The 14,216-nt window shown below is 38.1% G+C and overlaps 1 protein-coding gene across 1 annotated transcript in view; it reads right to left on the bottom strand.

Moving 5' to 3' along the window:
- The window catches only part of LRP2 (LDL receptor related protein 2), a 118,745-nt gene that overhangs the window by 37,200 nt on the left and 67,329 nt on the right, over positions 1–14,216 (bottom strand). Inside the window, 14 exon segments of the mRNA XM_032114910.1 lie at positions 213–414; positions 1,300–1,431; positions 2,274–2,393; positions 4,030–4,155; positions 5,197–5,439; positions 5,812–6,015; positions 7,007–7,296; positions 8,233–8,391; positions 8,863–9,028; positions 9,574–10,494; positions 11,471–11,659; positions 11,793–12,032; positions 13,087–13,300; positions 13,620–13,797. Coding sequence (XP_031970801.1) covers positions 213–414; positions 1,300–1,431; positions 2,274–2,393; positions 4,030–4,155; positions 5,197–5,439; positions 5,812–6,015; positions 7,007–7,296; positions 8,233–8,391; positions 8,863–9,028; positions 9,574–10,494; positions 11,471–11,659; positions 11,793–12,032; positions 13,087–13,300; positions 13,620–13,797 — 3,384 coding nt within the window.

Genomic DNA, 14,216 nt, shown 5'->3' with positions numbered 1-14,216 from the left:
ATTAAATGCTAATGGTGAGCAATGGGGATATTAACATAGAAAATTCTAGAGCATTTTTGAGTCAAAGCTAATGCACAAATGCAGAGCAGATAAATAGTTTCATTACAATATGTAGATCTACTTACAACTAATGGTGAGGAAAAAAGGTTGAATTAGCTCCTTCACAACAAGCAATTTTGAGAATTTCTACAGCTGCTTCAGTAGTTACAAACCTGTATGTGTTACGGATGCACAAGCCATTACTACAGGTAAACTCATTTTCTGTGCAAGATCTTCGTGTGCAGTTCTGGTGTTCATCAAGAGCATCACTGCAGTCAGCATCACCATCACAGACCCATGCCCGAGGAATGCACCTCCTGAGTGGGGGTTGATTGTTGGCACACATGAACTCTGCCGCTGTGCAGTTGCGGTTTGCTGAAGGAAAACCATGTTCACTAACCAAGTTATACTCTGTGTATGTGACACCCTCCTCCACCACACACACCAACAGCCTGGATATCCACCCATAATCCGTAACAGAGCCAAGCCCTACTGCACATGCAGAGATAGATACCAGAGATAGGTACCTTCTCATGTACAAAACTGCACATTACTCTTCATAGGGGCTGACTGGGAGCCAAAGAATTCCTTAGGCAATGCTGACATGCGGAAATCACTGGATTCTCAATATAAGCTTTTTCAGCCAGAATTTCAGGGAGCTGAGCCAGATTTTCTGAGAGCTGGACAGTCTCGATTCCCTATTTTGTTCAAGGTGTTCTGTGCTCCAGAGAGCAAACAGAGGTAGCACCATTATAGTTAGTACAGCCAAGGACTACAAGTATAATCAGCTGTTCTCAAAAAAATCAAGAAGTGGGACTAGGTTTGGTGAACCTCCTTCCCTTTGTTCACTCTCTGAACAGACAGGCTTATTTTGTTCAGATATTAAGCCACAAATGTGGTTATTAATATGGCACATATTGATGCAGTGCATGATCACCAGGGAGTATCTCCACTGAAGCTGCTCTGGCTGCCCAGATCGTACACACAATCCAGGTTAATTATATCTCCATTTCAACTCAACAATTCAAAGAAGAGTAATTGCGAAATTAGAACAATGTTTTGTTGGGTTTTACTACCAACCAAGTATTTAATTTTGATTCAATATCATGAAAATGAAGGTACAGAAGGATTGTACCTCACACTTAATGTGCACCTTTATGAGGTAGAAAAATTGGCAGTGGGTGAGAGTTTGAGGGTTGGTTGTTTTCTAAAAAATACCCGCAGGACAAAGTGTAGTATCTATTTGCATTAACCACCTACCACAATTATGTCTTTGATCCTCATCACTCATATCCCCACAGTCATTATCACCATCACAGATCCATGTTGCTGGGATACATCTGCCATCATCACATCTGAACTGGTCACTCGAACAAGTCCGCATTTGGGGCACTTAAAAATGAACACAATCACTTTGCTTGTTAAAATAACCTGCACTGCCATGAAATCTGCTGAGAACTGTATTTCAGGGAGAAGCTTATGACAGTGAAATTTAAAATCAAAGCTTAAATGTAAATAGTTAATGTATAAGCTGCAAAACATTTTCTTAGGCTAAAGGTGTAACTCCAATAATATGCAAAGTGACCTACCAGCCCTGCTGAAACCATAGAAGAATCTTGCCTTGTGTTATTCTTACTTTTACAGTGAGAATAATAACTATGTTATAATATCAGTTGTCAGTGACTTCAGTTAGCTCCTTCTCTTCTTCCCTGGAAATTACTGTCCTTTTTTTTTACCTCCTACCCTACTCCTCTGCTTATTCCTGTCAGTTTCTATTGTACATACAGGATTTGTTTACTGTAATACTATGATACCCATATACTGTGTCAACACTCTTCCCCTCTGCATCCCACATTCCCTTTTTCCCCAAATGTAGTACTGCATGCATACTTTCCGTATAGCATGAAATCTGCTTTTACATCCAAAGCAATATCAAAACACTGGCTATTTTTTGCCATTTGATTCACTACTATCATAGTCTTATAGAGATAGGAAGTTTTACATTAAGAGTAATCCCATTACAAGCATTCAGTTGTTGCAATTAAAGCCTTCATACTCCATACGCAGCTTTAAGTATTTAAGACTCAGATTACTCAGTGACTCATATTAGAGACACTGAATAAAACCCAAAAGATACTTATTTTCCACTTAGTCAGGAATTAAGCTTCTGCCTGCAAGACAAACTACTGATTTGCCGTAATCCACCATGTTGTATCTTCTGAGTGCAGACTTACCACAAGAGGCAGGTTCATCAGAGCCATCAGCACAGTCTATTCCTTGATCACAGTACCAATGAGCAGGAATACAACGTCCCGATGTACAACGAAACTCACTATTTGTGCAAGTAAGAGACACTGGAAGAAAAAACCTATGTATGACTTCTTTTCTTTCTGCTACCTTTCCAACTTGTTTTAAGTTGCTTTTGAGTCCATGTTATGCAAAAATTATTACAGTCCCCAAAAAAGAAAGAGAAAAAATTATGCTAGGAAAGAAGTCTTTTCTCAGCCTCTCTGGAAAGAGTTCATGGTACAAACTAGCTTGATATTTGTATGCAAAGAAATGGGCTTAATTTTCTCCCAGGGCATACGTATCAGCTACTAAGTAGACAGAATTTGCTCTGGAAATAGGATTGCTTGCAGCAACTGTACATATGTTCTACATTTATACTTGAGATGTACGCATAGGAAAATGACCACAGTCCAATATACTCATTTCTCCAGTGCCCAAACCAGGCATAGCAGACTCAGTGCTTTACAGGAAATAAAAATGTGCACTAAGGAAGTAATATCTCATGGTACATAGTTTTCCTCATACCAATTTTTTCTTCATTTGCTAGTAGAAATCTTTTCTTAATGGCAGTGAAGAACAAACCATAACACTGAATAGTTGCAGCTCAGCATGCTGCAAGTACTGTCTGCACTTCAGCTGAGCCCCTTGATCCTGGCATGTATAGTGATTTTGACAATTTCTTCAGTAGTTACCAATACTTTGCTGTACCCTCTGATGGTTTCAAAATACCAGAAGGATTCAGTCTGGCCTTTTAACTTGCTCTTCCCTGTGCCTTTAATGATGGAAATCAAAGTTAACTATTGCTCATTAATGTCTTGAGTTTCTTTCATCTCTCATTCTCTTTTTCTCTCCGTCTTCCTTGTCCTTCACCACTTCTCAATTTAAGTAATTCAGCAGGGACATAAACAGTAGAAGGGACAAAGCACACCTTTCACAAGCAGAACAAGGCCCACTATAGCCACATGTTCTAGACACATTGGTGTCCATAATAAAAGTGGCCACATTCTGGTCACAAAAATTGAATTTATATTTTAGAAAAACTGTGGCATAGTTAGTTTCCTAAAGGCATGTACCTTTAGGAAAAATAGTGAAAGCAAAAATAATCTGCTCAGCCAATACTAAAACCAAATCATCATCTGAAAACATCCATTATGTTTTATAAACTGATCCCTAATATTTTATATGGGAAAAGTACTACCTAACTTCTACCTAATAAAAATGTCCTAGAAAAGTTAATCTGGTTTGTAACGCACTTCAATACCCTAACTGGAAGCTACAATGAACAACAAATCATATGCTAAAGCATACATAACCACATGAAAGAGCTAAAATAAATTTGAGACCATATACAATTTCATTCGGTTAGAAGGAAAAATATTCTAATGTTAAAGTTATGGAAAAAGACAGCTCTCTATAATATTTAAGTGCCAAACACCTTGCAAAAAAAATAAGAAATACAGACCAGAATAAGCAAAAGGAACAATCCTCAAATGCTGTATTAAAACGCTGCAAAAATTTATCATCCTTTATATTAGATAAAAGAATAATTTAGATAATTAGGAGCTAATAGTACCATGCATATATAACTTCAGTATTTAAAAAGTAGATGTTTTGAGAACAGTTGGAGTTATATTAAAAGTAAAGAGCAGTGGAACAAATTGCAGAAGTATCAGAGAAGTAACAAAGGCCCTATTAACTTACCACAGTGAGTCGAACTCTCATCACTCATATCTCCACAGTCGTTATCACCATCACACAAATACGTTCGAGGAATGCAAATATTTGTGCTTTGACATTTTGTAAAACCAGACTGGCATGTACGCTCCGCTATAAGGAGGGAGAAAAAAAGCAAAAGTGCTGTAGAGCTATTTGATATGTAACATTGTTGAAAAGAGTCCCATGTCACTCATTTGCTGAAGTGATTCACTCATACTGCTCATGCTATATGGGAGCAGTTAAACCATTGCTTTTATTGATGGAAGTCCTGACAAAAACATGATCAAAACACCCACATGCCAATACTTGAAGATGAGGGAATGAAAATTGACATGTATTCACACTGTAATGCCTACATTTGCAACCAGCTGGTAGGGTATGACCGTGAGACCAAATACAAATGGCTAACAGATGAGGAATTGCAAATAGTCAGATTTCTCTGAGAACAAAAAAAAAACCAAGATGTTTTAAACAATGTTTTAAAAAAAATTCAGTGGGCACACAAAATGGAAAAAAAATCTAAATAAAATTTCATCAATTTCTTAAACTCCAGATATAAATTTTCACTGAAGATTTTAATCTTAGTGCATAGATGTTATTATTTTCATGAACTGCATAAGCAGTCAATATTGAACTAATCACAGTTTACATCTTAACTAAAACAAACATAACTGATAATTTTATAAGGCATATAATTTTAAACTGTGCCATTATAGGATCACAATATACATCCTGAGGATTAAATCTAGTATAACTAATATAGCACGACACAAAGTAAAAAGCCATTGCCAAATTCCAAGCTGATCCGGCAAAAATATAAACCTTACATCCAATTTATCTGAAATAATCTTTTTGAAATCCATAGGTTTACTCACAAGAATTAACATTACATACTGCATGAGCATTTGTTGCATCAAGGCAGACTACTTAAAGCAACATTTATTATGTAGTATCTTAGGATGTTCCAGAACATGATTTAGCAATTCTATTTGCTTCAAATAACACTAACAATACCTGTAATGTAAATTGAAAAAACTTTTGTCCTTTTTGCTGATTTTGTCAGATTTCTTCACACAAAACCACACTTCCCTCTTCCTTTAGTATCTAGAGAGTCAGACTCAAATAGGCACTAGGTACTAAGGCTCAACTTACGACAATTCCTCTCATCTGAGGTGCCATTATCATAACAGTTGTTTACTCCATTGCAGACATACTGAAGGGCTATACACCTTCCATTATTGCAAGTAAATTCTGTGTGGGAGTCACAGGTTCGGAACAAGCAGCCAAGCTCATCACTGTTATCTCCACAGTCGTTGTAATGATCGCAGCGGTAATGATAGGGTACGCATCGCCCATTGCCACAGGTGAAAGCTGTTGGCTGACAAGTATGGAAAGCTGCAGAGAGTTAAAAAGAAAAAAAAATGTGGATAAAATATAATTGAAGTTCTCTGACAAAGTAACAAGTAAAATCACAATATTTTTACCTGCCAGGGCAAACACAGCTGCAAAACGGACTGCATGAAAAGTAAAATACATATTTGAATTAAAAAATTAGAAATTGGCTATACATGACAAAAATTCAATACTATAGTGCTTCTGGATTCTAAAGCAAACCACTAGCGATTCAGACCTCAAATCTGTGGGCAAGCAAGGGATCATTTCCAAACTACAGCCATAAGATCCATGATCATAAAGGCATAAATGTGACAGAGAATACAGAACAGGCAAGACAGTATACTCTCCAAAGCAGTTACTTCAAATGCTTACCACACACACTTTCCAACTCATCACTGCCATCACCACAATCATTGTCATTGTCGCATTTCCACCGCTCAGAGATACAGTGCCCATTAAGGCATGTGAAGAAACCAGTATCACACCTGGTACCATTATCCACAATACAGTGCTTGTTGTTATTGGCTAAATACCAGTGTCCTTCAGAAGGGCACTGACATTCTGCACCAGCTGGACCTAAATTTATGTTTGACAGTTTAAAAAAATAAAAAAGGACACAAAGAAAAGGAAACAAATTTAATATTGATGTTTTATATAGGGTTCCATGAAAGTTTTCATAGTTGTAACACCGGAAAAGGCAAAGAAATTTTCATAATTCCTGTATGATCTATTTACTTAGATGGTAGTATGGTGACTTAGCCAGACTTTTATCTCAGTTAAGCATATGCAAACCCATTAAAATCCACAAAAGTTACTTCAGAGTTCCTTAGAGGAACTGAGGTCAGAATTTGGAGTATCTTAGTATTTGCTTGTTGTCCAAATAGCTTTTTAGTGGCAGCAAGATGGTATGTGATGCTTTCAAATATCACAGCTATACCCACTGAGACTTTATTCCTCAAAATCAAAACAGGTGTTCAAAATTTCTTTCAATTGACAAACTGCTCTTCTCAAAATTAATGAGAAGTTTGAGTTGTTTTCAGGCAAGACAGATTTTTAATGGTATTTAAGATGCTACAAATGAAAACAGGCACTGAATGAGTTTTCCAAAGTCAAGGACCATAACGTCCAAAAATCTGTAACACATGAAACAGCTCTATAACACTTATGTAATAAAGAAATAGCAACCATACAGGTTTTTAAAATATATTGTAGGAAACACCTGATACAGTAAGAGTATATACTCCTAAGGTAAGCATATCCTGCAGCACTCACTTCATGTCTCATCCAAGAAAAGTTTAAACTCCAGAAAACAATGCTTTGGTTTAAGTTACAGAAACCCATAATTTTAAGTTGTGAGGATTCTCAGATACAACCCTTAGGTGTGTTCGTGAAATACCATGATCTTAAATGGCAATCATTGTGATTGCATTTTTAAATAAAATAGGTATTAAAAATTTGGGAACACTAAGAAATATTTCAGCTGTCCCCATGTGCCTAGAATTGTTATAGTCTAAACTCTAATACAGGAAACAGTAATAGCTTACAGTCATCAAGCATAACAGCTTACCTGGTGCACAGATGTGACTGCAGCCACCATTGAACTGGTTGCAAGGGTTGATACACTGCTGCTGCTTACTTTTTGCCCAGACATGAATATCCATTGGTCTTTGTGGAAGATTCATGATCATTACAATCTGATCTGAACCATCATACTTATTAGCTCTATAAATGCTTCGTGTGTTCCAGTCCGTCCAATATATGTGCTGATCAAACAGTGTCATTGCAAATGGATGCAGAGCAGTGCTAACAATTACCTCACGATTTGTACCAGAGAGACTGCATCTCTCAATCTTCTGCCTACAATAACAAAGAAATTATTACATTTTAAAAGAAAGAAGTCTTCTAACTTAGGTGTAAAACCATGCCCTAATTAGTCTGGCAACTGACATCCAGCATTTCAACAGTGCTCACTGCTGAAATATCTAGGATGCTGCTATGCTCCCTCACCTCCATTAACTATAGTTTGAAACAGAAAAGTGTATGTTTCATTTGACATCCTGAATTCCTCTTAAGATAGACATCCCACTACAAGTGTCTTTCCCTCCTGCATGCAGATAAATCCTGAAAACCACCTTCTTCACAGAAGATTTCATAGAGGAAGAGGCCACAGGATTTATTACATTACAGACAACACTCTTCTGATAGAGCAAAGAAGTCTGAAAAAGAACTTCTATGCTGAAGGAACCAGAAGCGAAAGGTCTGATTGCTGCAGTGGTTTCTCTGAGACCATGGGTGAATTTGAATGTTTAGAAAACTAAACTATTTTTTAAAACTTTCCTTGTGGTGGAAGAAGTACTGTGGCATAAATTCAAGGCTAGAGCTCTGTCTGGTAGGCAACAGCAAGAATATCAGGCCAAATTTCACAGGTGACAGGCATTAACCATGAGCAATGAATAGTGTAAAATGTGTAATGGGATTGTACTTTTTAACGAAGACAGTTACTGAAGTCCTGAATTGCATGTAAGATAAACAAACTGACAGTGGGTACAAGTGCATAAAGCAGAGAACAAAATCTACCCTGTGACATAATATAACTTCTTATTGCAGAGTAGTTTCACATCAATATTAAAACTTGACATTGCACTGCTATTAAGTAACTCTAACATCCTATTATGCCAAGTACCCAATTCAACTGAAATACTGAAAATCAGTTTAGAAATTAGGAAAAATAAATAATAGAGCTATTAAAATATTAACCAAATGTAAACAAACAAGTGTCTTGTCAATACATACAGATTTGCATCAGCCCAGTACAGCTGCTGTTCTTCATAGTCCAGGGTAAGTCCATTTGGCCATACCAAGTTTGTGCTCACAACAGGTGTTCTGAAGTTTCCTCCAAGAGTAGCTCGTTCAATCTTTGCATTTGAACTCCAGTCAGTCCAGTACATATACCTGTCAATAACATGATTACATTTTCATAAAATATAACTCACAAAGCTCATTTGCTTTTGGTGGTATTTCCACCCTGGTGTCCCTCACTGAGGTGTGCAGTGCAAAACTACAGGAAAAGATCTTCTTCCTCTATTTTGGCTCACACTGACAAGGGAATCTTCTAGAGGGATCACTGGGGTCCACTGGAGGGAACTTCGGAAAACTTCTTCCAGCTCCTATGTGAATCTGCTAAAGTCAATTAATCTCTTTCTTAATTATAACACAGTATAACCAGTAATGAAATTAAAAGCACAATATAATACAGTAATGCCCCCATCCTCTCAGGAAGTGTTTTGATACTGAAACAAGGATTCTTCTGAAGCATTCAAGGAATACAACAGGAAAAGGGTTAGGGTTACAGGAAATGTCTGGCAGTCTCTGTCAGTCTAAATTGTAGTTTCACCTGCAGTCAAAACAAAGTGCAGCACATACCCTCTGCAGGGATCTAATACAATGGCTCTTGGCCGTGGCACCCGGGCGATCACTGTGCGGTTTGATCCATCCACAGCCATTGAGCTGATGGTCTGATTGAGGTAGTCACTGTAGTAAACTCTGTTGTTGATCCAGTCAAAGGCTATGCCATCTGGAGTTCCCAGGTCTTAGACACATGCAAGCAAACACACACAGGCTCAGCACGGTTTCCTGAGATACTGCAACATTCTTCCTTATAATTTGGCTACATCAAAGACTTCTTTGAAATGCCATTGGTACCGCTGCAAATACATCCATTTAAAAACCTGGAGTACTAATACTTGGGACTCGGGCAGTCCTAGGTATACAATAGTGTTACAAAGACCTTTTCCTCACACAGACTGAAGTTCTGGTTGCTGTTCTTCAAGTAGCAGGAATCCTCCCTCACTCCATAATATTAATTTACTACACATAATTTTAATTTATCATGTATCATTTTATATACAGAATAATACCTATCCAGTTTTATATTTCCATTTCATTGTGATCAAGATGATATAAGAATCTCAGAAAAGGAAAAAATGAGGAAGCAAAAGGAGCATTTTATTAGACAGCTTAACTAAGTGGTCAATTTGACCTTTAGCATAAAAATCCAAGTTGAGCTAGTGTGAGGGGCTGCAGTCCATTTTTTTTAATATCTGATTACTTCATACGATAATTCAGTGCACTTACCAGATGCAATTACAGTTGGAGAGCCAATTCCTGAGTAAATACTAACATAACTTATTCTTCCAGTTCCTGAAGGATAACTTTGTGTAAAATATATTCGGTTGTTTATGCTGTCAAAATCCAGGGCCACAGCAGTCCTTAACACATTGACTGTGCGGAAGGGAGGACTGTGATTTTCAGGATCTAGGTGAATACTTCTGAGGGCATTCTCAAGAGCAAAAATTAGGTAATCATCTGTTGAAATGGAACATCTCTTGCCATCACTGCCTAGTGTTCCAAAGGCACAACCACATTTTGGTGTCTGAATGTCAGGGAGGGCAAAACAGAGGTGAGAACAACCTCCATTGTTGTCCAAACAAGGATTGTTGTTGACATCGAGCGGTGAACGTGACTGGAAATTACTGTTGTAAATTGTAACATCCCTTAGCCAATTGATATTATCTCTTATTACTGTTGGCTGATCAGTGTTGCCTGGCTGCTTGCTGGCTTGGAAGACTTTTTTCAGGTTTCGATCCACCCAGATCATGGAATTGCCGAAGATAGTGATACCATATGGAGTTGGATAGCGACTGCCATAACGTACAATTTCAACATCACCACCATCAGGCTGAATTCTTGCAATCATATCTAAGGAATCATCCACCCAGTAAACGTAGCCATTGCTGTGATCTATGGCCAACCCACGAGGTGTGACAATGCCCTCAGACACAAGAACTGTTCTGTTGGTGCAGTCAAGAAATGCACGTTCGATCTTTGGATTTTGCCCATAATCGGCCCAGAAGAGATATCTGGTTTTTGGGTCAACTACTATGTGCCTTGGCATATCTATGGTAGTTTTCAGAAGCACACGGCGATAAGTTGTGTTCAAACGCAAAACTTCTATAAAAGTCTCTGTCAGGAATGCATTTGTAAAATAAAGATTACCTGTATATAAAAAACCCCAAAACAAATCAAATCAGAAAAGCAAAAGAGAAAGTTAATATCAGCATCAATATCTGAGAAACACAAGCTGCTAAAATACCAAACCACAAAACGAATAGCCATCATAAATATGTTAGTAGTTGGAAGCAAAAGGTACTTGCCTACAATCTGATGAATTAGAAAGAAGACAGCCAAACTAACAGTAGTCAATTAATTCCTAAATCCTCATGGATTGTTATGGTTATCAGTAGTATAGTTGCCTTTTAAAACACTCAACTATGAAATCCATGTTAAGACACAGGACTGTATACAGTAACTAAATTAAATGTTTACAGCAGATGATTATCCTAAAACTCATCCCAACAAGCCTATCAATCAACTGAAGAACTTTTGCAAAGCATATATACAGTACACACATATATATATACACACACAAAACTAAAGTATTAACGGCAATTGCTGAGGAATACTTTCTGAAGAGTTAATATTTGAATTAATCTCTAATATGTTTAAATAGGACCAGGAAGTGCACATGTGGAAATTACAGTTCAAAGATAAAATATTTCTCCTGCTTTTTTTACTTTTCATTATAATATTCATACATAGAAATCTGAGGGTAGATAATTTTCTTATTTATGATGTCATGAGACAGGTTTTGTGCATTCTTCTCTTGTTCATGTTTTCACAATGGTAGTACACAGCTACTTAGAAATGTACAGACAAGAGAGGTCTAAGACAAATATTAAAGCATCAGGAGAGAAAAGGCTCTATACATCTACTCTGATAAACTTTCAACTTTACACATATATATAAAACGTAAGAGCCATTCATTACTTCCTCTTATTTTAAAATCAGTGCATTAAACCACAAGTTAGTTAGTACTTCCATTCAAAAGAGTTCCATTAGAATCTGTTTATGTTAGCCTAAAAATTTTATAATATGTAAAGAATAACATTCTCCTAAATTCAGCTGTGCTTACCTGCTACCCAGTCAATTGCAATGCCACGAATCCCATTTCGTCCTATTCCATTTGTAACAACATTTCTAAAATAAGAACCATCAGGTTTAATTTTACGTATTGCATTCTGAGAAGAAACTGTGCTACTGAAGTCACACCAGTAGATGAAACCAGAAGGCATGTGAACATCCACATGAAGTGCATTTCGTCCTGAAATATTTTGAAAAGTATGAATTAATGATTTTTTATATAAACAAACTTGCTTAAAACCTGTGCTGTGCCAGAAAGGAATGCCAAAATACTAGGCATGACAAGATTTTTTCCTATTATAATATTCACATACCTCTTCCTGCTAGTGGTACCATGGCTTCAGAGTGATCTGATGTCTCTAAACTAAATCCTTTAATTGCAGAGAGCATAGAAACAATTACAAATGAACTGTATGGGGAACAGGTTCTGTTATCAGGATTTAGCTGAAAGCCAGTAGCACAGGCACAGGAGAATAATCCACCAGTCACAGGCAGGCAAAGCTGCTGGCAAACTCCAATATTATTACTGCAGCCATTTGAGGAACCAGCAGAATCTGCAAAAGACATACATTGTAAAACAAAAATCTCAACTGTATCATCACAAACACCCATGGACATATACCCACATTCATACACTTGTATAGTCTTAACAATCAGGTGAAAAAATAAAGATCCTAGTTGTGGGAGTGTGTTTTTGCTTGGTTTAGTCCGGGTCTCCCCTCAGGTTTTGTACTTTTGTATTTACCCAGTTTGTACCCTCCCAGTTCTCTGTCAATTACCCTACTTCCCTCCTTTGTCTCCTCCCTAGCCCTTGCCAATCGTGCTGGCACCCCTCCCAGGCTTCTAGAAAGCTCTGGCTGGGGCGTCGTGTGACTGGCCAGGGGAACAAGGTCCCTCCCTTCCTCTCCCATGGTTGGTTCCCTTATGCGCCTTTCATCCTGTTCACCACACCCTCCCCTCCTCCAATTGGTTATTCCTTTGATCCCTCCCTTGTTACCACCCTCCCATAAAACCTCCTGCAAGTGCCTTCTGAGCTCGCTCAGAGCTGGGCATTCCTGGGAGGTGGGATCTCGTGTCCAGGGGCTCAATAAACTTCCAGATTCCACCCAGATCTGAGTCTGCCTCCTCCCTCCACCGCCTGCCTCCATCACAGCGGTCCTGTGGAAGGACCCATGAGCCAGACCTCTGGTCTCCCGGAGGCTGGCCCCCGCAGCCTGCTGTGTCCAGAGCTGACCGGGCTGAGTGGGATCTGCTCCAAGGGGACGCAGGGGCACCTAATCATTATACATTTTAGCGCAGATGTATTAGCAATGGGTTTGCTGGTCTCTTGTCATTGAAGATCAATGGGGCCATGAATCAGATAAAACTTGAAGCTAAAGTAACAAATTTTCTTAGTCAACACTACTTTAGTAAAACTACATGAGCCAATAGATGCCTTAATTAGATGGTGGAGCATCTCTTTACCAAAACCAGGCAAAATGCTTCTGACACTTTTCCTGAAAGCCAAACCAAAGCATTTCCTTTGAAAGAGTATACATTCTATGTCTAAGGGAAGTTCAAGTTTTTGCAAGGTGAATATCCTGAAACATCTCTCTAGCAAATACTCACTGTCTCTATAATACACACGTAGGCTCTTCAATCTTGGGACGTTATCTCTCAGTACTACTTTGTTTGCGCCGGTGGCCTTGTCAACCCGTTCAATCACTTCATAATCTCGATCAGTATAGTACAGAAAGGTACCATACACAGCAACTCCCCAGGGATGAGAAAGATGAACCACCAGAGTCACACGATTTGTACCATCCACATTGCCTCTCTCAATCTAAGAAATCAGTTTAAAGAATATGATTACATTTCTTATAATAACAGTTCAATGTTATAATACAAAACTAAAATGCAACACACGCTACTAAAATCTCTTTTGTGCATGAAATCTTTATGTACAAGGTAGGAAGGAAAGGGCAGGCAGCGTGTGATTTCTGATCTTGTATTTTTGACGGTATTTAATAACAACAGCTATCCAGATTTTGCTTAGTCCTGTAACTCCCAATTATAAGAGAAAACTGAAGTAATAGAATCACTCATGTGAACCATAGATGCAGAAACAGGTAAAGAAGCAATTATTAAAAAAAGCCTCCTACCATTCCTGTGCTTGTGACAGCCCAGTACAATTTTTGTTCCTTAATGTCAATGGTAAGGAACTCTACATGGTCCAGGTTGCCAGTGAAGAGGGTTTGTATGCCTGAGCCATCCATGTTTGCACTGGCAATCTTTGCTGGGACTCCACTGTCAGTTCCCTGGTCTGTCCAGTACAACTTCCTGTAACAGACATCAGATATGTTAGCAAAACTGCCAAGAGAAATCAGCGGACCAGAGTCACTTGAGCATATGCTTAAAACCAATTCCTTTGTCAGACAAATACTTCAGCCCATGCTGAACAGAGCTCATGTTGAATCAAACCACAGTGAAAAAGAACTTATTTGAAAAAGAGAAAAATGCTTGTTCTCTCAAGAGAAGAATGCCTCTTAAATAATTTTTAGAAACCCATAACCTCGCCTATATCGTCCCACTATAACATCAGCAGGTAAACACACTAGAGTATTATGACTATAACAAAAAAGGAGGAGAATAATAATTCTGTTTCACAGATGGCTGCAACATTTCAGAGTGGGTGTGGTTTCGATTTTCAATTAAAACTACGAAGTCAGAAAAAAATCTATATGAAACAGAAAAAAGGC

The sequence above is a fragment of the Corvus moneduloides genome, chromosome 7 (assembly GCF_009650955.1).
Source record: "Corvus moneduloides isolate bCorMon1 chromosome 7, bCorMon1.pri, whole genome shotgun sequence".
Classification (NCBI taxonomy): domain Eukaryota; kingdom Metazoa; phylum Chordata; class Aves; order Passeriformes; family Corvidae; genus Corvus; species Corvus moneduloides.
Note: the sequence above shows the minus strand (reverse complement) of the source record. Positions and strands in the feature narration are given on the sequence as shown.